General features: G+C 41.6%; 2 protein-coding genes across 4 annotated transcripts in view; one reads left to right on the top strand and one right to left on the bottom strand.

Annotated features, from left to right (window-relative positions):
* The window catches only part of mfsd4b (major facilitator superfamily domain containing 4B), an 11393-nt gene extending 5483 nt beyond the window's left edge, over nucleotides 1–5910 (top strand). The window contains exons 2-3 of one of the 2 annotated variants that reach the window (XM_043687153.1): nucleotides 3235–4487; nucleotides 5454–5910. In XM_043687153.1, the coding sequence (XP_043543088.1) occupies nucleotides 3235–4469 (1235 nt within the window). In that variant the 3' untranslated portion in view covers nucleotides 4470–4487; nucleotides 5454–5910. Of the gene's footprint in view, nucleotides 1–1313; nucleotides 1457–3234 lie in introns of both variants that reach the window. The other variant, XM_043687154.1, reaches the window with a different exon arrangement.
* An 833-nt stretch (nucleotides 5911–6743) lies between these two features.
* The window catches only part of rev3l (REV3 like, DNA directed polymerase zeta catalytic subunit), a 203894-nt gene continuing 188723 nt past the window's right edge, over nucleotides 6744–21914 (bottom strand). For both annotated transcript variants that reach the window (XM_043687151.1, XM_043687152.1), the window contains 4 exons: nucleotides 16095–16285; nucleotides 10154–10400; nucleotides 9822–10031; nucleotides 6744–7727 (listed from right to left, as the gene is read on the bottom strand). In XM_043687151.1, coding sequence (XP_043543086.1) covers nucleotides 7587–7727; nucleotides 9822–10031; nucleotides 10154–10400; nucleotides 16095–16285 — 789 coding nt within the window. In that variant the 3' untranslated portion in view covers nucleotides 6744–7586. The remainder of the gene's footprint in view (nucleotides 7728–9821; nucleotides 10032–10153; nucleotides 10401–16094; nucleotides 16286–21914) is intronic.

Here is a 21914-nt window from a genome sequence, read left to right as displayed (position 1 = left end):
CCCCCACACACTCCCCCTCCCTCACCTCCCACCCTTGTCCATTCTGCCTCCCCTCTGTCTCTCTAGTTAAACATTCACCGCCTCCTGACTCTCTCTAGCTAAACACTCTCTCTCCAAGGTCTGCTGATACAATAATTTGGAGACAATTCCCCAGATGTATTACTTAAGAGTACCAATCTTTGTTGTGACTTGGTTTTCAGTGAATCTTTCTCAACTTCTGTATTGCATTTAATTTCTCAACTTTCTGATATCCTTGCTTTCTAAAATTTACAAAAAACATTCAGGTCTTACATTTGTTCCCTGGTCCCAGTTGTTTAGTTTTATTTCCTAAATGTTGTTGACTGACCTTGAGTTTCTGTTCTTCCTGGGAAGGCCAGTGTCCTTCCCATTTCAATATAGTGTACGTTTCAGGAATAGAATAGTCAGCACACTGCTGAGTAAAGGTCAGTGAAAGCTCTGTAAACATTTCCAGCATGTACTGTATTAATACAGCATTCAGCAAACATAGAACAGGAAGAGGATATAAGAAACAAAGGGCTAATTATTTAATTTTTAAAATATTCTCTCATAAGACGGGAGTCGCTGCCTGGGCCAGCGTGTATTGCCTGTCCCTAGTTGCCCTTGAGAAGGTAATGGTGAGCTGCATTCCTAAACCACTGCAGTCCATGTGGCACCTTTTACCTTTGGTTATGAAGCATTTTGCAACATCCCTCAAAGTATTTTTCAAGCCTAGACGTTGTAGTTGTGGGCAAATCTAGCAGCCAATTTGTACACAGCAAAATCCCCATACAGCAAATCACTCGCGGTGATGATGGTTGAGGGATTCAGTGGTTGTCCAGGACAGCCAAGTCAACTCGCCCATTCCTCTTCAGATAGCACAATGAAATCACAGTATTTCCTCAGTACAGAACTGACATATTAACCTAGATTATGTATTGAAGGCTTTGTGGTGAGGATTAAATGTACAATATTCTGACTCGCAAACAAGAGTGCTACCCCAAGACCATATTGACACAGTCACAGCAAGGTCAGTTGTGGTTCCTTCAGTAATGCTGTTCGGGGTTCAATTCTCACTCCCGGGCTTGTGGGAAACAGTTAAAGGCAGACAGTCCTGGGTGTTATCCCTGTCCTCAGATAAAAAGATCCCACACTACTGTTTTGAAAACAAGTAGGGGAGTTATCTGTGATGTTTGGGACAGTATTTATCCCTCCCATCAACATTTCAAAATCAGATTACCTGCTGATTATCCTATGTTTGTCTGTAGGAGCTTGCTGGGTGTATAATATTGGCTGTTGCATTTCCTATATTACAGTACAGGCAACACTTCAAAACATCATCAATTAGAGCAGCAGAAGACCATTCAGCCTTTTTGAGGCTGTTTCTCCATTTAGTGAGATGACATCTGATCTTTTACTTCAACCCATTTTCCTGTACTGTCCCTTCGTCATCTGTAAGGTACGCAGAGATGTTCAATGGTGCTACATAAATGCAAGTCTTTCATTTTAAAAAAAGATCTTCAGTCGATGATTTATTTCACTGAGGGCAGATCCCTTGGATTAGGAAACTTTTCTGTTCTGATGTTTCTAATTACTGAGAAGCTGATGGGTGAGACCCAAACTGGAGAGTGCCTGAAGTGGTCACTCTGTGTGGAGTTATTGACCAGACTCCCCTGCCTTTATTAAACTGTCTTTCAGTAGAAAAGACATTTCCTGGAAACTCCAAAGCAGAGGTCCAGTCTGTAATTATGTTTAGACATTTAAGATTGTATGTTTTCTCCCCCAATTGTTTTAATTCCAGCAGTTTTTTTGTGACATTGAGCTGAACAGTAAAACCTACCTACCTGGTTCACCAAATCCTCACCGTTTTGGATACTTGTGGGGGGGATGACTTAGCAGGGGTAAGTAACGGGGCTCAGGTCTCTGGCACGGAGCCTGACTGCGCTGTATTCTTCTATGTAGGTCTGGCCTACACGCGCCTCCAGACCCACAGCAATGTGGTTAACTCTCAACGGCCCTCTTGAGCAATAAATGCTGCTCATATTGCTTGTGAATGAATTAAAAAAAAAACTAGATTTTGCAAAGAACTCACTCATTGCACCTTCCAATTTTTTTCTTAACTCTCACTTTTGGATTGGAAATTTTCTCCGACAATTTCAAAAAACCATATTTTTTCCAGGACTGGACTGCATCTATTTTAATACTTACCCAGTGTCATTAGCACCAAAGCTGTAAGTAAGTCCAGGCTGTAGGGGTAATAACTGATGCAAAATGACTGCATGAAATATCCATCGTTTCTAGGGAGGTAACTTAATGCTACCCGAATCCTTTAACCACTCTCTGATTCACAAAGTAACTGAAAACACCTTTACAACCATCACTATCTTTTCCACTGACAATCTAGCTAGCGAGAGTAACTTTTGCTGCGCCTGAGCTCAATACAATCCCTACTCTTGTGACAGTTGCCTTCCTTTAATCTGTTAAAGTATTTCTGCTTATGTTTTAGATTTCCCTAATCTAATGAAGTCTTACCATTCTGAAACTGGTGCACAAAGTAACTGCTTTAAGTTTCAACCCTGACGTGACACATTTTGAGATACTGTTTATGTATGTTACCCCACCGTACTGAAAATCTAGATCAAGCTCAAATTGTGTGATAGCTTGTGTTAATAAAGATTGTCCTGCTGCCCCAGTGAATGGTTCATCTTCCATGATCATTAAATCAATGAGGATTGTGTGTAAGCCTAAAGTGACAATAGTTCGGTTTTCCAGCATGAATTATTGCTTATAGTCAAAAGCAGCAATGTCTCATTGGTGGCTCCTTCTAACTCTTATCACATGAGAACACCATGAACTGTAAGCTCTCCAAGTTTAAATGGCATCCTGACTTGGAACTTCTGCATCACCGATTCAAAATCCCTCCCCCCTCCCTGACAGTATTGTAGGGGACATACAGTACAGGAGCTGTAATAGTTTCTAGAATGCAAGCCATTACCACCTTCTAACAGGCAACTGGAAATGAGCACTAACAGTGAGTCTTGTCAGTGAGGCTCTTGTAACTATTGTTTTAGATACTATCCCACCTTACTCTGTACAGATGCTAACAAACCTTCTTTGTATGTCCAGCATGTTGCTTTTCTAAGTTCTAGTTGGTGTAAATAATTTTCCAAATAGGGGAGAGCTCACCTTGGACAGAGTTTGAAATAACTTGTTTTTTTTTCCCCCGTTTGTTTGCAGGTGGAAATTTGCTCATTTTGCTTGTGTGGGGCACGGAGGTCGGACCCTATATGCAGGCGCTGCACTTCAGTTTTGCTTTAGGTGCATTTGTGGCTCCTATCTTGGCAAAACCACTATTGGGCACCTTACAAAAGCCCATTGACGACAGCAGGAACAGCCTTTTGAATAATACCAAGAGTAGCACTCCTAGTAAACTCGTGGGTTTTATGGATGTACTGAAAACAACTGTTTCAGCCTTCACTCCTTTTATCTGGACGTACATTGTTATTGGAAGTTTTGTGCTTTTAATTTCTGTGTCATTCTTTGGTATCTATTTAAGGAGCAGTCCAAATCGAAACAGGGCTGCTGTTTCCACCCAGGAGCCTCCGTTCGCAAGATACCACACTGTTATTTTGTTCTTCCTGTTCTTCTTCTTCTTCTGGTATGTGGGAGCTGAGGTGGCTTATGGATCGTACATCTTCACCTACGCAAAAGACTTTGTTCACTTTGATGACAACCGGGCCGCAGGCTTAAACGCCTTATTCTGGGGGACATTTGCCGCAGGGCGAGGACTTGCAATATTCTTAGCTGCGTGCCTTTACCCTGGAACTCTGATACTGCTCAGTCTAATAGGCTGCATCATCTCATCCATAATATTGATAATGCATTACACAAATCCAATTTTTCTGTGGGTGGGCACTGGTCTCTATGGAGTCTCAATGGCAGCCACCTTTCCCAGTGGTGTATCCTGGGTCAAGCAGTACACAAACACCACTGGGAAGTCGGCTGCTCTGTTTGTTTTTGGAGCTGCACTTGGTGAAATGGTGGTTCCAGCTTTGGTTGGATTCCTTCAAGGCCTCGATATCATCAGGCAATATCCTGTATTGATGCTGACTGCTCTGGGCACCTCTGCAATGACAGCTATCTTGTTCCCTGTGATGTACAAACTAGCTTCATCTTCGAGCAGTATTCAACCAGAGAACGATGACCAGAAAGCTCTGTTAGGGTCAGGGCTTGATGAAGATGAAAACAACGATGACTCTCCAGAAGACTGGAACGATGCAGATTTTGAAGTGATTGAAATGAGTGATGTAAAGAATGATACAGACCGGATTCCAACGAGGGATGTTTCAGCAAAGAGCACTGACCTCGTCTCTCCAGAACACAGCTCTTTCCCTTCACTTTCTACCCACATGTATCTCGGTGGCTCTCCAAGAAAGAAACTGTTTAAATTGGAGAGAGAAAAGAATGTCTGAATACTACAAACCAAGCAGATATGTTTACAAATCTGTCAGAAGACAAGTTAAAGGATAAATTAAAGATGCCTTTATACTTACATTTAAAATACTTGATTCTTATGTGACTGCTTGTAATTATATGATTATCATTGGGGTAAATTAGCATTGGTTGGAATAAATTAATGTTGATTTTGATGTCTGGAAAGAGTTTTAAACATTTGCATGACAATTTGTATATCTCTTGTAGAGGGACTGGGAATTCTGGTAAATCCTGCAGTTGAAATCTTGTTTACAAACTTAAGTCGATGTGGGGAACTAATTCTGATTGTGCTGTCTTGTTTCTCTATTTAATTATTTGTCAGGTTTTAACCATAATCTCCATCTGGTGTGACAAGAACTTATAGTCACTGGATTGCAGAACCATCCTTAGTAAGAGTGTTGTGTGGCCTCACTACTGCAGAACACAACCCTTATATTCTCCAGTTGTATTCATGTACATTTTAGGGGAAAAACAGTTGGATGTTAAGTGTGTAACTTAGTGTGTAATTTTATTCACTTGCGGAAACAACTACCTTATTCAAAAATCAAAAACAAAAGCAGTACAAATAATAAGAAAATACATGGGTTCAATGGACATGTTCTGTATGACATAATCCCAAGATTTTTTGACAATTACTATTTTCGCCAATTTTTGGAACAACTAATGTGTTTCAGAAGAGATTCACAGTTTTGTTTGTTGTGTGTATTCGTGATCTCTCAAAACTCTTAGCTGCTGAAAAAGTTGTTCTTGCCAATAGAAACATGTTGCATTTTTCCATTTAAATGATAGCTATATTTGTAATCTGTTCTCTCATATTTGGCAAGATCAGTCACCCATAACAATACCGACTGTCAAAGGATGCTCATTTTTAGTCAATAAATAAATATCAATACAAAGTGCTGTCCTGCAACCTTGATCTTTTTCAGGGACTTCAGGAGGCTGCAATACTACAAACCAAGCAGATATGTTTACAAATCTGTCAGAAGACAAGTTAAAGGATAAATTAAAGATGCCTAACAACATTCAAATGATCAAAAAGCTGAAAAGCTGAGAATATTGGAATAAAAGCTAGTTTTTCTTGAGGAGGATGGAGGAAGAGGGGTTTAAGGATGAAATTTCACATGGATTCCAGTAGGTGAATTCAGAAATTAGCCTCTTGGCTGTTTAGGAAAGGAATTTCAGGGTGAAAATTTAGCATGATTCAGGGCAGTAAATATTGGGAACAAGGTGGGTGATGGATTTAGGGAGAGAAACTGAGAAGTGTCAAACCAGCAGTGACGAATTTATGGGGGATGTAAATCCGAGGCTGAAGGCAGAGCAGCAATCTGGGCAAAGTTATTTTCTGATCGTCTTTTGCTAAGAAATGTCAGCCAACGGGCTAGTTTCATACAATTTGCAATCCTCAGTGAAGCATGATAATGCCTTGTTACAACATTGAAACAAAGTTTGGGTTGATTAAATGTTCCTATTATGATTAAAATCAGTGTCATCTAATTTGGTGCAATAATTTAAATGGTGTAACCATTGTGAAGTTATCCCCCAACAGCCCGGAGGCTGCCATGGCTATAACTGAATGAGACCAACCAAATAAATGACCATATACTCTTGAGTAGGGTATAGTGCTGGGCACTCTATCATATAACCATTGCTCCCACAAGCTTCCTCTATACCTTCAAGGCATACATGAAAACGATGGAGTATTCCCATGTATCCAATATCGTGCAGTTCCACATCATCCATTGGATGCTTAATCTGATTTCTGGGATGTCATGCTACTCCCTTCCCAACATTGTTGTGGATGTCAATTTGCCCCCCAAGGACTGCAGCTTTGCAACTGTCAGTTCACCACCCCTTTCTCCAGGACATTCAGATCTTATGACAAAGTAACAGCAGCTCACTGCAGAGTCTTATCTACACCTGTACCACTCTAGCAATTTGTACCAGCTTTTTCAGTAGCATCTCATACCCCCCATTTCCAACATCTAGTTGAAAGGGAACAGATGCTTGGGAATGCTGTAATTTCCAAGATCTATTCAATTTGAGGCATTCTACCACGCAAGGTCCTATGTACTTTGCAAAGCCTCATGTTCACAGACTAAATTTTCCAAAACAGACCATCTAGTATTTTAAACAAGGTAAACTTTTAATAATCTGATTTATTCTAATTTAGTGACAATATCAAAAAAATACTTTTAAAGTAAAATTCCAAGTTCTGGATGATTGTAGAGTCCAACAAAACAGAAGCTACAAAATAAACAGGACCATATAATTCCTTTATATTTCCATACAACTTTACAACAATTCAAAAAAAAACCTCATTTGTACAAATTTTGGCAAATCAGACTTGACATAATGAGAAACTGTTAAGCTTTCTTTGAAAATAATATAAACTTTTTAAAAGGATATGAAGTGCCATTTATAATCCCAATAAATAATCAAGATATTGCAACAACCCCACACAGCACTGTTTCCAAAATGTTTTCTAGCCATGATTGTTATTGGAGCAAAGCACCCAGAAACATAACAGGACAGTGCTTTTAACAAACTGCTACATTTTGGACTGTAAGTTCACTACAATGCACACTAAAGAAAGCAACCATCAGAAAAGGTAAATAAAAAATATATAATTGAGAAAAGTTGTTAAAACATACAACACATAAAAAACTTCAATATATAGTAGAAAATCATCTGTAAACATATGCAGCTTGAAATTTGCACCTTAGTTGTAAATTACCCACATTTCAGTGCCCATAGATCAGAACTCCATTTACCATAATTGCATATGAAATATGACTGTACACTTATTTACAGGGCTGTTCAATCATCCATCACTATGGAAATGACACAGGTTCACAAATGTATTTTAAAAATGATTTCCCAACAAGTGAAACAGTTAACTAATAGACTCTTCCTTTGCACTGCAACAAATACCGTGATGTTCACACTCAAAAAGGAGATATGCAAACATTTCAATCTCGTTGGCTATAAAAGCTCAGCTTTTGCCATCATGAGAAGCTCACAATGACACACAATAAAAATGCAGATGAGCAAAAACTGAAGTGAGCACCAGCCAATGCTTGAGTGTATTTGAGTTGTTAAAACTGATCCAACAATTGACGAAGGTAAGGGGCCTTTGTAAGGTCACGGTTGACGCTAAACAGCTTATACAGGACTGGGCAATCCAACGAGACACATTGAACTTGTCTATCCACACTGCCTGTGCAATTCCTGCAAATCTAAAAAACAAAAGATTTGGATAATTAGTAATTTAAAATACTTTCCAACAATTACAGCCAATTGGGCACTAGGTATTTTCAGAAAGCCAACCACAAAATGGAGTTGGGCATCAGCTCATGACTATTGCTCCTACAGGTTAAGCTCTATTTTCTGCACACCATTACCAGGTGCATCAGATCTTCAAGAGGGAGAGATAGAATAGGATGGAGGAAAAGGTGAAAGATATACATGCATTTTCTCACAAAGGCACACAACAAAGGGGAGAGATAGAGAATGGGACAATACAATAAAGACCATGAGGAGGAGTAAACTTCCATTTATAAAGCACTCAGAGTCGGTCATACAGCATGTAAACAGATCATTTGGTCGAACCAGGCCATGCTGACCATGTTCCCAAACCAAACTAAACCCACTTACCCACGTTTGACCCACATCCCTCCCAGCCTTCCTTAAAAAGGATTTTAGGTTTTTTTTACAAAATAGTATGACAACTTTACAATATAATAGCAACAAAAAAACCCACTAAACTACTAGTCTACTCCACAGACTAGTAAAACACAAAAATGAAAAAAACCTATAAAAACTACAGTTCAATAAATAACCATTGAGAAAGAAAAAAAATAAGCAGACAAAATAAAATTATACCAAGTTAATACAAGGTAGCTTAAGTTACATTGATTTAAATTACTACATTCAGCGCAATCTCATCACAGCTCCCCAACACTGGCAGCAGTAGTGAGTAGACCCATATTTATACAGGATTCTTCTTCCCAGGGACCCCCAAACCGACAGACAGTCCTCACGGCTAGACAAAGGCCCTGGATAATATAGCCGATATATCTACATCAATATAATTCAAAAAGGGCCGCCACGTTCTATAGAACAACTCCGTTCTCTGGTGCACCATACTCATAAGTCCAGGGGGATGTATTCCATGATTATCCTATGGTAGCATGAGTGTCCTGGGGGATTTTCCGACACCCAGCTCATTAAAGTGTTCTTCCTTGCACAGAAAGAAAGAATATTAAACGGTTTCTTCCCATATGCATCCAGGGAAGGAAGATTTGGGAGACCCAGAAGGAGGGACAACGGATCCAACCCAATCTCCGTTCCCAAAACCTTTGCCAAGGCACTTGCTAGGTCATCCCAATACCTGCACATTTTGTGACATATCCACAAACAATTAGCCTCCCATCCTTCTTTATTCATGTGCTTATCCAAATGTCTTTTAAATGTTGCAACTGTACCCACATCCACCAATTCCTCTCGCAGTTCAGTCCACATATAACCACTGTGTAAAAAGTTGCTCCTCGTCCTTTTTAAGTCTTTCTTTTCTCACCTTCAAAATATGTCCCCTAGTTTTGAACTCCCCACACCCTTGCTTATCTCTGCCCCTCATGATTTTATAAACCTGTATAAAGGGTCATCCCTCAACCCCCTAATCCCCAGTGAGTTTGTCAGTGCAAAAGTTAACAGCTGATACTTGGAAAACTCTCAAACGAGAACAACGATCACTTAATCTTTTGCAGAACACCAGGAGGTAACAAACAATTCAGATATCTGGAATTTAAATCTCTAAAGTCAGTTCTTAGTCCATATAATTGATTCTGATAGGCAACTGCTGCAAAGATAATTAGTTTATTCTCTATTCCCACACAATTCCAACTTGGCTCATTATGCATCAACCCCCATGCACAAGACCCAACACCCTGGTATTGAGAACAGAATTCATTTATTTACTTAGGCACTGCATGGGCACAGTCAGCCCATCAAGTCCCTAGCCTGCACTCTACAGCGATGCGATTATCCAGTGCCACTTCCCACAATGTTTCATATTCAACTAAAGTTGTATCAATCAATTCCAATATCTCCCCCTCTGTTCTTTCCTTAACTTCACCCTGCAAACTCCATCCCCATCCCCTTTTGTGAAGCTTCCTTCAAACATTTGATTTACTTTTTGATAAGATTCCAACTGACCTTTATTCATAGCATTTTGAATAAGTCAACTTGATCCATTATATTACTGTTTCATCCTTTGGATTTTAGTCAGAGAAATGGCATAACTTGTAGTCTAGAAGGTTCAGTGTAAGTACCTTCAGCAGCTGAGACTGTTTCCACTCCCATTCTTGAATTTCCTGATGAAGGATCACCGCTACTTGCTGAGGGTTGCTCCGGCACTTGTTACAGATGCCCAGTTGAGTCAGCTCATCACAGACTGGACAATGCAGGGTGGTGAAATACTGGGAAATCGTTCCTTTACGACCATCTTGTTCATTGCGAGCTGTTGAAAATGCCTTTTGGACCTAAAGAAATATTAAACATTAAGCTTAAAGAACAACTTAATACATTAGTGGCCAGACCAATTGAAAACTAATACAATGTTAGGAGATCAAGGTATGCATCAAGGAATTATAGTGCTTCTTACCCTCGGTAACTCATGGTACCAGCTGAAAACATCAATACCAATCAAAGAAAAGACCCTGTTGAGGGGTGGCAGGATCTGTTTGCAGATATAGTAAGTAGCGTTCAGCCTCAAGCTGGGGTCCTGCAGCACCTCAATCGGTCGCCTGACGAGCTGAATGAGAGGCACCCCGGGCACTCCATACACAATGACGTAAGGGACTCTCTCGCCTACCCTAGGTTCAGAGCGCCGATCATATGACAGCATCCTCCTGTTTAAAGGACAAGATATGCATTAGCAATCAATCATTACAACATTATTACTTGCACCCCATACTAGCACTTGGCAAACACACCATTATTTCAGGAGCTCACTCACATATTCTCTCTATCTGATGCATATGCCAGGAGATACTTAAGTGCATAACTAGGATTGAAAAGGCTCTTTTATATTAGTGCTGAAAGTGGAGTGGATACTGCAGATTCTATATTAACCAGATGACTTCATGGGAAACTACTCTTCAGCCATGTGTTAAAATGACTTCAAAATAAATTAAACGTGAGTACACCTTCCTGGAATGTTCCAAAGTAAAACTGTAGCATGAAATACGTACAAAGGCATCACAAAATCTCAATTGTTACAGCACACAAGCCTTTATATTCATTATGTCCGCACTGCTCACAGATAAAGCAGCTCATCTGCTAAATTACTCCGTGACACTGTGCAATCGTTCTTTGTAAATAATGGTCGAACTACCTCTGAAAGCCAAACATTCAGGCAATTCATTCCAAAAATCACTGCCCAAAAATGTTCATGTTTTGGCTCTTTTGCAATTGAAATTTATACCCTCTATGTTCTTAATCCCTTCACCAGTCAGAAGGCTTCCTCCCCTTCTCCTGTTCTTCCCCCAAGCCCCCAAAAGGGGAAGGTCCCAATTTCTCCAAACAATCTTCATAGTTTAGTTAAATGTGAGACCATCCATTCTGGTCAAAGAATAGAAAGGCAACTTATTATTTAAACAGAGAAACTTCAGTGCAGAACTGGGTGTCCTTCTACAAAGATCATAAAACAACTAATGTGCAGGCACTGAAGTTAATAAAAGGAAGGCAAAAGAAAAATTGACATTTATTCTCTGTAAGACTAGGAAGTTGTTGCAACCATACAAGGCATTAATGAGACCTCACTTGGAGTACTGCATACAACTTTGGCCCCCTACTTGACAGATGGAATTACATTGGAAGCAGTTCGGAGGAGGTTCACAAGATTGATTCCAGAGATAAGGGAGATTAAAGAGAGATTAAGCAGTTGGACCTATGCTCTCTGGAGTTTAGAATAATGGGGGGAGATCTACTTGAGGTATAGAAGATGCTTAAAGGTACTGACAAAGTAGACAGAGAGGAAGTTTTGGTTTGTGGGACAATCTATAGGTCACAGCTTTAGGATAAGGAGTAGTATATTTAAACAGATGAAAAGAAACTGATTCATGACCCTTCGAGAGAAATAGTGAGATTCACTACCCCAGAGTGCAATGCCAGTGCCTGCTGTGACATTATGATGATGAACAGATTTGTAATTAGTAATGGGCTAAATCGGTATGGGGAGCAGCAAGAAAGTGGAGTTGAGGCCTGGATGAGATCAGCCAGGATTGTATTAAATGACAGAGCAGGCTCAAGGGGCTGGGTTGCCTATGCCTGCTCCGAGTTCTCATGGCTTTATAACTGAACTCTTCATCTCTGAAACCATTCTAATGAATCTTTTCTGCAACTTCCAATGCCTCCACATCTTTTCTAAAGTGTGGTGCTCCGGGATGCTCTAGGTGACACTTGACACAGCCTCCTTGCTCTTGTACTCTCTGGCCCTATGAATAAAACCTTTGTTACTATGGACTGTATTAATCACACTCAAACAGCTTTAATAACTTATACAACCAAGTGTCTCTGCTTCCGCACACCTTCAGAATTATATCCTTTACATTTCTCCATGTTCTTCCCCCCAAAAAAATCACTACTTTTCCAAGGATTGAACTTCATCCAAACCTACCAGTCCATTCTATGAACTTTTCTGTTCTCCTGAAATTCTAAACTTTCTTCCTTACAGCCCAAGTTTGGCGTCATCTGAAAATTTTGAAATTGCACCATACACAAAGTCCAGATCTAGATATTTCCAAGAGAAGGGGTCTCAACATTGACGAACCCCACCTCCCCCCAATCAAAAACACTGGCATCACCTTCCCTAAGAGCACAAGCTGCATGTTACTTGCCCACAAGTCTCTTGTGCAGCACTGTCTCAAAATCCTTTTTGAAGTCCACGTGCAACATATTAATAGCCTTGTCCTCATTCTTCTACTCCAAAATAAAACTCAAAAAAGTGAGTTGAACATGATTTGAGAACAAATCAGGGCTGGTTTCCTTTATTATGCAAAATTTGCCCAGGCGAGCTTAAATTTTATCCCAAACATTTATTTAGAGTTACTTCATTAAATCAGGATTTTTTTTGTGCGCGCACGTGCAGGCAGTGCTAACTCGGCTAGCATTTACTACTCATTTCTAACTCCCCTGGATAAAAAGATGGTGGTGAGCTGTCTCCTTGAACCACTGCAAGTAGACCTGGATCATGAGAGTAACCTTTTTTGAAAGGCAGGAAGGAATGTGGGAAAATACAGGTGCGAAGGAGATGTGGAACAATGGCAAAAGGAAATGTCACCGCAGCACTGAGAACCTAGAGGGGAGATGCAGGAAATGAAGGCTGGAAGAAACAATGAGTTTGGGAGTGGTGAAACCATTCAGATTTGTGGATCATGTTAGTCTGTCAACTGAACCACCTCCTCTCTGGCTCAGTTACTACACTCTTACTTGGGGTTGGGCACAAACCTGCACAGAAGGTACAATTAATATACACCACACAATCAAACTCCAGAACCACCAAAAGATGATTTAAATAATGCAGGAATGGCCATGAAAGGAAGCTCAAATTACTCCTCTTGACCTGGGTCTCCATTTTCTAATCAGAACAAAGTTATACAAAAGGACAACCTTATTTACTACAGAACATCAATTTTGGGATCACTCTTCAGTAAGTTGATGTAAAGAGACATGAATGAGAGAGTGCACCTTTAATGCGCAACAGAACAGTTTAACACTCAATTGTGCTGAGTGTCAAGGATCAACATTTTCCCACCAGCCCCACTCCACCAACTGGACTTGATTCCAAGTTTCAGCGCTGCTTCTATTAGAATACATGCTTGGACAGCAGAATGAGATATGCTGATCTTCCAACACCCTTGACAAGTAAGCAGAGATATCATTATATTTATTCTTAAGCAGAGTCAAAACTTGGCCTTTTACACATTTTGCTGTGAATGCGATGTAATTATGTCATCAATAAAGTGTTGAACTTTGTGTTTCCCATTTTCATTTTGGTTATTGCATATTTTCAAATGTCAAAGAGCCATCCGCCCAGCTGCCGGTGCATTTTTCCGGGTGCCAGATTTCTGCTTCGTTTGTATACCTGCCCTGCCTTTACTGTCCCAGGAGCAGGCAGCATCACTTTCAATTTGGAATGGTGTCGACTGCCTGCTCCCCACAAGCCTCATTCAATGTGATGGGTTTTGCTCATTAAAGCACAAAGAACCTTGCATTCTTTAACAGCAACAGCAGCTTTCTGTGAAGTAGAATCTCAAACTGTACACCTCAAATTGAAGGGAGACAAAGTCCTTCAGCCAAAGCCCACTCCTTTAATACATTAACTTCCCTATCATTATACTCACTGGAATTGTCTGTGACAAGGATTCGAGGAAGGGATTATGGAGGTAGCTATGATTGCAGCAAATTGAAAGAAAAAAAAATGTATAGCAAAGATAAGTGGTAAGCCAGAGGATTGGTAAAATTTTAAAAACCATCAAAAGGGAGAAAGTCATTAGATTAGATTCCCCAAGGTGTGAAAACAGGCCCTTCAGCCCAACCAGTCCATACCCATCCTCCGAAAAGTAATCCACCCAGACCCATCTGCCTCTGACTAATGCACCTAACACTACAGGCAATTTAGCATGGCCAATTCACCTAACCTGCACATCTTTGGATTCTGGGAGGAAACTGGAGCACCTGGAGGAATCCCACACAGACACTGGGAGAATGCGCAAACTCCACACAGACAGTCACCCAAGACTGGAATTGAACCTGGGACCCTGGTGCTGTGAGGCAGCAGTGCTCACCACTGAGCCACCCCAATCTTGGAGGATAAACTGGCAAGTAACAAAAAAGAATAGGAAGAGCTTCTTTAATTATGTAAAACGTGCAAAAGTGAACATAGGCTCCATAGCTGCACAGGATTTGATTAAACAATTTGGCAATAATAAAGGCACATTCAATTTTGGCTTTTTATTTCAAAAGAGAATGGAAATATGAAAACAAGGAAATCTTGCTAAGACAATACAGGGCAATAGCCAGACCACAGAATACGGTGAATGTTTTTGGTCCCCTTTCTAAGAAAAGGCATACTGACATTGAAGTCAATCTACAGAAGGCTCACTAGATTGATACTGTGCATGGAAGGATTTTCTGAGGAAAGATTTAGCCTGCACGTACTACCATTTAGGAGAATGAGACATGACCTTATTGAAACTTACAAGATTCTTAAGGGGTAGATGCTGAGCAGTTTTCTCCCTTGTGGGAAAGTCTAGAACTAGAGGGCATAAATTTTTGATTTCTTACTCTGAAATTAAGACAGAAATAAGAAGGAATTTCTTCTCTCAGAGGGGAGTGAATCTATGGAATACTTTACAGCAGTGGGCTTTAGAGGCTGGTTTGTCAAATATGCTCAAGGCTGAGATAGACAGATTTTTAATTATTAAAGGACTCAAGGTTTATGGGAGAAACAAAAAAGATAGGGTAGTGAAGCTGAAAACCATCAAATCGTCCACGATCTTTCTGAACTGGGCTTGGAGGGTTAAGTGACTTTCTTTGACAGTTCTAGTCTTGTGGACAAACTCTCACATCCACGCTTTCATTTCTTTACTTTGCCTATAGCTGACAATTTGAAAGATCTTTCAAATAATAGGGAAAAAAAAAGAGATTGCCTTCACCTATGTATAATTAACAATTACTGAGAATATTATTTCAAAAGAAAAAAAGGCTTACCATATCAACATTGTGTAATTTGTTTTTCTACATTGCAGTCTTCCCACTGTCACACTTTTCTCATTTCTCTTTTATTCCCTCAGTATTCACTGTTGGATTAATTTCATCTCTTATTTGCTTGTAACACTCCACTAACACCGGATCAAAATGTGCAGAAATATTCAAATATTTAATATTATTGATAGATTAAGAGCCCTGCAATTGCCCAGATAGTGTCACTATTCTCTTTAAATGACAATCCAACTACCTGGATTCAGTCCTGTTCATCCTGAATGTTTGGCTATTTCTTCATTACAAATCGCTAATATTCAATCCATTTTCTTCAACTGTTTGACTTGCATACCACATTGCCATAGGGATTTGTCCCTTTTGGTTCTAAAGGAGAGGCTGAATCCACAAGAGAAACTGGATGGCAAGTTAGCATTATCCTGGGGACACTTCTAGAAATGTTAATTTAACGTTTCAAAATTTCTATCTACATTCAATGATGCTAATAAGTTTTCATTTGTCCCGAGCTGGTACTTAAATATCCTTCCCATTTTATTACTGGTCTAATTAAACTTTTAATTATTTTTTTTTTATTCAGATAAGATTTGCAAGTTCTCCAGAGAATGAAAGACAGCTGTGAAATATAATTTAGTGCTTCCAGTGTTTTGGTTACCACTGTAGTAGCTCTGACTTGACTGGGAGCCAGCTTTGCAGACTTTAGGTTTCTGCCAGTCTAAGTAATGCATTCACAGTTATCACACAAGCCACTTTAAAAGAACAAACAAAGCAGTCCTTTATAAATCCAGTGGATATTCTAGGACTTTACCACCAGTACAACTCACCTGGTTAGTTCAAGGGCAGGGACACATGCCCCTGGACGATATGAGTCACTCCCCCGGTACTCTTTGGCAAAAGTCAGGTCCTGCAAGCTGGCCTTCCCTTCTAGTACCTTTGTACATTGCTTCTGGACATATCTTTTGATTTGACTGATATCTCTGGTTTCAAACAACAGCTTTATCGAGCGTTCTAGAATCTGTGGAAAGATTCACACATGAAAAGCCAGCAGCCACTCCTGTTATATACAAAGCTGGTAAAGTGCTCCATTTGTTCAAAATTAACGACAAATATTTCACTATTGCCAAACTCTCGTTGAAATTAACATCCCAAGTCAATGAACAACTCTGGGTCAGTTTAGATTATACCAGTCTAAAAAGCAAATGATCATTTTTGGTATGTACAGTTCTCATTCCTCTGTATCTGTTCTAGTCTCTCCTATTAGTGGAAACATCTTCTCCATGCCCACTCTATCCAGGCCTTTCAGTAAGTTTCAATCAGATCCACCACACCGTTCCCCCACACCCAACCCACCCACGACCCCCAACCCCCAATCGCAGGTCCAGAGTCCTCAACCTTTCCTCAAACAACAGGCCCTCCATCCCAGGCATCATTCTTGTATAACTCCTGTGGAGCTCCTCCAATGCCAGTACATCATTCCTTAGATTCAGAGTCCAAAACTACTCAATATTCCAAATGTGGTCCCAGTGTCTTATAGAGCCTTAACAGTACATCTCTGCCCTCTCAAAATGAACGCCAACATTGCATCCCAACTGCCAAGGTTAACATGCAGATTCAGTGAAGGCATTCTTGAACTAGGACTCCGAAGTCTCATCATACTTCGAATTTCTGAAGCCCTTTCCCCATTTGAAAACAGCCTATGGATTTATTCTTCCTACCAAAGAGCACAACCTCACACTTTCCCACACTGTATTCCATCTGCCACTTCTTTGCTCACTCTCTTTGTCTGCCCAAGTCCTTCTGCAGCCTCCCTGCTTCCTCAACACCACCTGTTCCTCCACCTTTCTTTGGCATCTGCAATCATTGTATTAATGCTCTCAGTTCCTTTGTCTAGTAACGTAAACTGTGAATAACTGTGATCCCAGATTAGATTACCTACCTACCTACAATGTGGAAACAGGCCCTTCAGCCCAACAAGTCCACGCCGACACTCCGAAGAGCAACCCACCCAGACCCATGGCCGGATGCTGTCAGGTGGGACTAGATTGGGTTGGGATATCTGGTCGGCATGGACGGGTTGGACCGAAGGGTCTGATTCCATGCTGCACATCTCTATGATTCTAAGTTACTTCAAGAGCCTTATAATGTTTCAGAAAAAGGAGCCAAGCTGCGGATTAAGTCAGAAGTCACACAACATCAGGTTATCAGCCTTGCAGGTTTCTCCAAAAGCTTGTGGTTTCAAATAAACCTGTTGGACTCCAACCTGGTGTAGTGTGTGACTTCTGACCTTGTCCGCCCCAGTCCAACACCGGCACCTCCACATCATGGCCAAGGATTATAAGTGTTTTAGAAACTGGAAAGGGCTAGGAATCAGTAGATGAAAGGGGAAAGAATAGAATATGAAGGTAGATGAGTATAAATTACGAACATATAAGAAAGGGTGGTGGAGCAGACTCAAAGGACCAAATGGTCTACTTATCTCCTACATCTTATTATGGTTTTATTACAATATTTCCATGATGTATTAGTGACTGCAACCTTTTCATTGCAGGCTGGAAACTGTGTCTGTAGCAGCAACGAGAAAAAAGAACAGTGTATCTATTACAGACAGGATATTGAACAGTCTTTGATAAACAATGGATCGTTGATGAGCATTTGTCAGAAATTTACTATGTTGAAGGTTGAGGGAGACAGAGTTTTAATTAAGGGAATCTAGTGTTACGTGAAAAAGGCAGGTAAAGTGAAGCTGAGGATTTCCAGATCAGCCATGACCTCATTGATTGAATGGGCTGAATGGCATACATCTACTCTGAAATGTTATTGTGGTCTCATTTGGACAGTTTCTAAAGTAAACATTACTTCCTTAGTAGCAGAAGCACCAGAAATTGCAATGAGGGATGAAGAAATTACAGGCATATTGAACAAAGATTGGTCAGGCAACACCAGAGGAGCAGGACAATCGACGTTTCGAGCAAAAGCTCTTCATCAGGAATGTTGGGTTGCCAAGGAGGCTGAGAGATACATGGGAGGTGGGTGGGGCTGGTGGGAAGGTAACTGGGAATGTGATAGGTAGATGAAGGTGGGGGGGTGAGGTGGTGATGGTGATAGGTCAGAGAGGAGGGTGGAGTGGATAGGTGGGAAGGAACATGGACAGGTAGGACAGTTCAAGAGGGCGGTGCCGAGTTGAAGGGTTGGATCTTGGTTAAGGTTGGGGGAGGTCCTACCAGTCCATCTTCCTTCCCACCTATTCACTCCACCGATGAAGGGCTTATGCTTGAAACGTCGACGCTCCTGCTCCTCGGATGCTGCCTGACCTCCTGTGCTTTTCCAGCGCCACACTTTTGGACTCTGATCTCCAGCATCTGCATCCTCACTTTCTCCCAGTCTCCAAGACTTGAAATCCAGATCCTGGGGTTCGGTGTCCTTTAGGGAAGGAAATCTGCAGTCCTCACCCAATCTGGCCTCCCTGTGACTCCAGTCCCACAACAGCGTGGCTCCCTCTTAACTGTCCTCTAATATAATCGGGGACAGGCATTAATAGTGGCCCAGCCAGTGATACTCACATCGTGTGCACAAAAAAAATACGAAGAGTTGAGTTATGCTGAGTTTGTGGGCAGTCTAGATTAGAGTGGTGCTGGAAAAGCACAGCAGGTCAGGCAGCATCCGAGGAGCAGGAAAAATCGATGTTTTGGGCAAAAGCCCTTCATCAGGAAACGAGAACTTTTGCCTGAGATGTCAATTTTTCCTGCTCCTCGGATACTGCCTGACCTGCTGTGCTTTTCCAGCACCACTCTGATCTTCTCTCTAATCTCCAGCATCTGCAGTACCCACTTCTGCCTGAGCTTGTGGGCAGACTAGTTTTGACTTTCCAAAATTTCTGAGATTTTGGATTGGTCCCGGCTGATTGGAAGTTAGCAAATGAATCACCACCATGCAAGAAAGGAGGGAGAAGGAAAACAAGAATTACTATAATTGCACTACCAAGTGTAGGTCACTGAGCACAGAGGTGATGGAACTTAATGCTGGATGGGGTTATAGAGGATACAGTGTGGGAGCATTGGCAGCAGAGTTTCTTATGCAGTTTATGCTATCTCTTGCCCTCTCTCTTGCTCACCCTCTCTTTCTCTCTGTGGTGTTAAAGGATTGGAATAAACCTTTGGGGATATTCCACATGGATTCTTTGTGCTGTGTGCAAGGCATACACTGAGAAAGCAGCAAGGATTAAATGTGAAAGTGCAGATTTCAAAGCGAATACAAGAAGGAAGAGTATACCTCAAGGTATCCAGCCAGGACCTACCACCATGATGTTGGTGACTCAGCATCAAACTATACTGCCCTGATGGAGGTCGGGGAAGAGAGAGCTAGACTATACCCGAGAGATAATCGCCAGAGATACATACTCCTGGGTTGGGAAGGCCAATCCCAGGTGAAATCACAGAGTGATACAATACAGAAGGAGGCCACCCTCTACAGCCCTACCACAGCTGACTCTTCAAGGTTTGGGAGAAGATTTGTAGCTCGGGTGCTCGCTGTTGTGGTTCTGTTCGCCGAGCTGGGAATTTGTGTTGCAGACGCTTCGTCCCCTATCTAGGTGACATCCTTAGTGCTTGGGAGCCTCCTATGAAGCGCTTCTATGATGTTTCCTCCGGCATTTATAGTGATTTGTACCTGCCGCTTCCGGCTGTCAGTTCCAGCTGTCTGCTGCAGTGGCCGGTATATTGTGGGCTAGTGTAGGTTAGGTGGGCTTGGATCGGCGCAACATCGAGGGCCGAAGGGCCTGTACTGCGCTGTATTCTTCTATGTTCTATGTGCAAACTCCACACAGACAGTTGCCTGAGGTGGGAATTGAACCTGGGTCTCTGGCGCTGTGAGGCAGCAGTGCTAACCACTGTGTCACTGTGCTGCCCAACACAGACCTCTGCAGAACTCCACCAGCCACTGGCTGACATTCTGAAAAGGACCCCTTTATCCCTGGTCTGAGCCAGTCAGCTAATCCACTATCCATGTCAGGACCTTGCCTGTAACACCATGGATTTTCATCTTGTTTAACACCCTCCTGTATGGCACCTTGTCAAAGGCCTTCTGGAAATCCAAATAGATCACATTCACTGGCTCTCCCTTGTCTAACTTGCTTGTTATCTCCTCAAAAGAACAACAACAGATTTGTCAGACATGACATCCCCTTGACGAAGCAGTACTGAATCAGCCCCATTTTACCATGCAATCCAGGTACTCAGCAATCTCATCTTTCATAATGGACTCTAAAATCTTAACTCCGATCAGACTAACTGGCCTATAATTTACAGTCTTCCGCCTCTCTCCCTTCTTAGACAGGGGTTCGATATGATCCATCTTCCAGGTTTGTGAGATCCTTCCTGACTCTAGCAATTCATGAAAGATCACAAGCAAAGCCTCTACAATCTCCTCGGCTATCTCCTTAGTGATGGTCACTACACTCACCTTTACCCTGACTCTTGAAGTCTGGTATATTGCTGGTGTCTTCCACTGTGAAGACCAATACAAAGTACCTACTTACCTCCTCTGACTTTACTTTGTTTTCAATAACTACGACTCCAGAAACAAAAACAGAAATTGCTTGGGAAAAAAAACTTAACAGGTCTAGCAGCATCTATGGTGGGGAATGAGAGATAATGTTGAGCCCAGTGACCTTTCTTCATAACATTTCTTTGCTACTGTTACATTTGATTCAATCTTCGCCCCCTCAAACTGCAGGGTGAACTTGGTCATATTATGGTCACTGCCCTCAGGGATTCTTTCACCTTCTGTTGCCTAATCAGGTCTGCCCCTCATTTCACATCACTAAATCCAGAACTGCCTGTTCAGTGGGCTGTGCCACAAGCCCCTCCATAAAAACAACTTGTAGACATCCCACTAATTCCTTTTCTTGGGATCCGTTACCAACCCAACTTTCCCAATCCACCTGCATACTGAAGTCCTCCATGCTTACTGTAATAGTGGTCTTTCTTACATGCCTTTTATTTCCCGATTTATTTTCTTCTCCACATCCTGACTACTGCCAGGAAGCCTGTACACAACCCTTACCGGGTCATTTTCCCCCTTTGTGGTTCCTCACTCTACCCACACATATTTCAAACCTTCTAACTCTATACTGTTTGTTGCTTTCAATTTAATTTCTTACTGACCAGGAAACCCTGCCACTTCTGACTATCCTTTCAGTAAGATGCGAATCCTTGGATATTTAGTTCCCACCCACATCTCTGACATTACTACATTGTACCTGCCAATTTTAATCTGTGCTTCACGCTCATTACCTGGCTTTGTATACTGCTCTTTTTAAAGTACAACACCCTCAGTCCTGCAAAGACTGTCCCTCTTCTCACAGTTGATCCCTTATCTGCTGTGCCTGGCGTTAGATACCAGACACTTGCCTTGAAATGGAAATGTGTTGCTGGAGAAGCGCAGCAGGTCAGGCAGCATCTAGGGAACAGGAGAATCGACGTTTCGGGCATTAGTCCTTCTTCAGGAATGAGGAAAGTTTGTCCAGCAGGCTAAGATAAAAGATAGGGAGGAGGGACTTGGGGGAGGGGCGTCGGAAATGTGATAGGTGGAAAAAGGTCAAGGTGAGGGTGATAGGTCAGACGGGGGTGGGGGCGGAGAGGTCGGGA

Source organism: Chiloscyllium plagiosum, chromosome 3, assembly GCF_004010195.1.
Source record: "Chiloscyllium plagiosum isolate BGI_BamShark_2017 chromosome 3, ASM401019v2, whole genome shotgun sequence".
Classification (NCBI taxonomy): domain Eukaryota; kingdom Metazoa; phylum Chordata; class Chondrichthyes; order Orectolobiformes; family Hemiscylliidae; genus Chiloscyllium; species Chiloscyllium plagiosum.
This window is presented reverse-complemented; position numbering and strand designations above follow the sequence as displayed.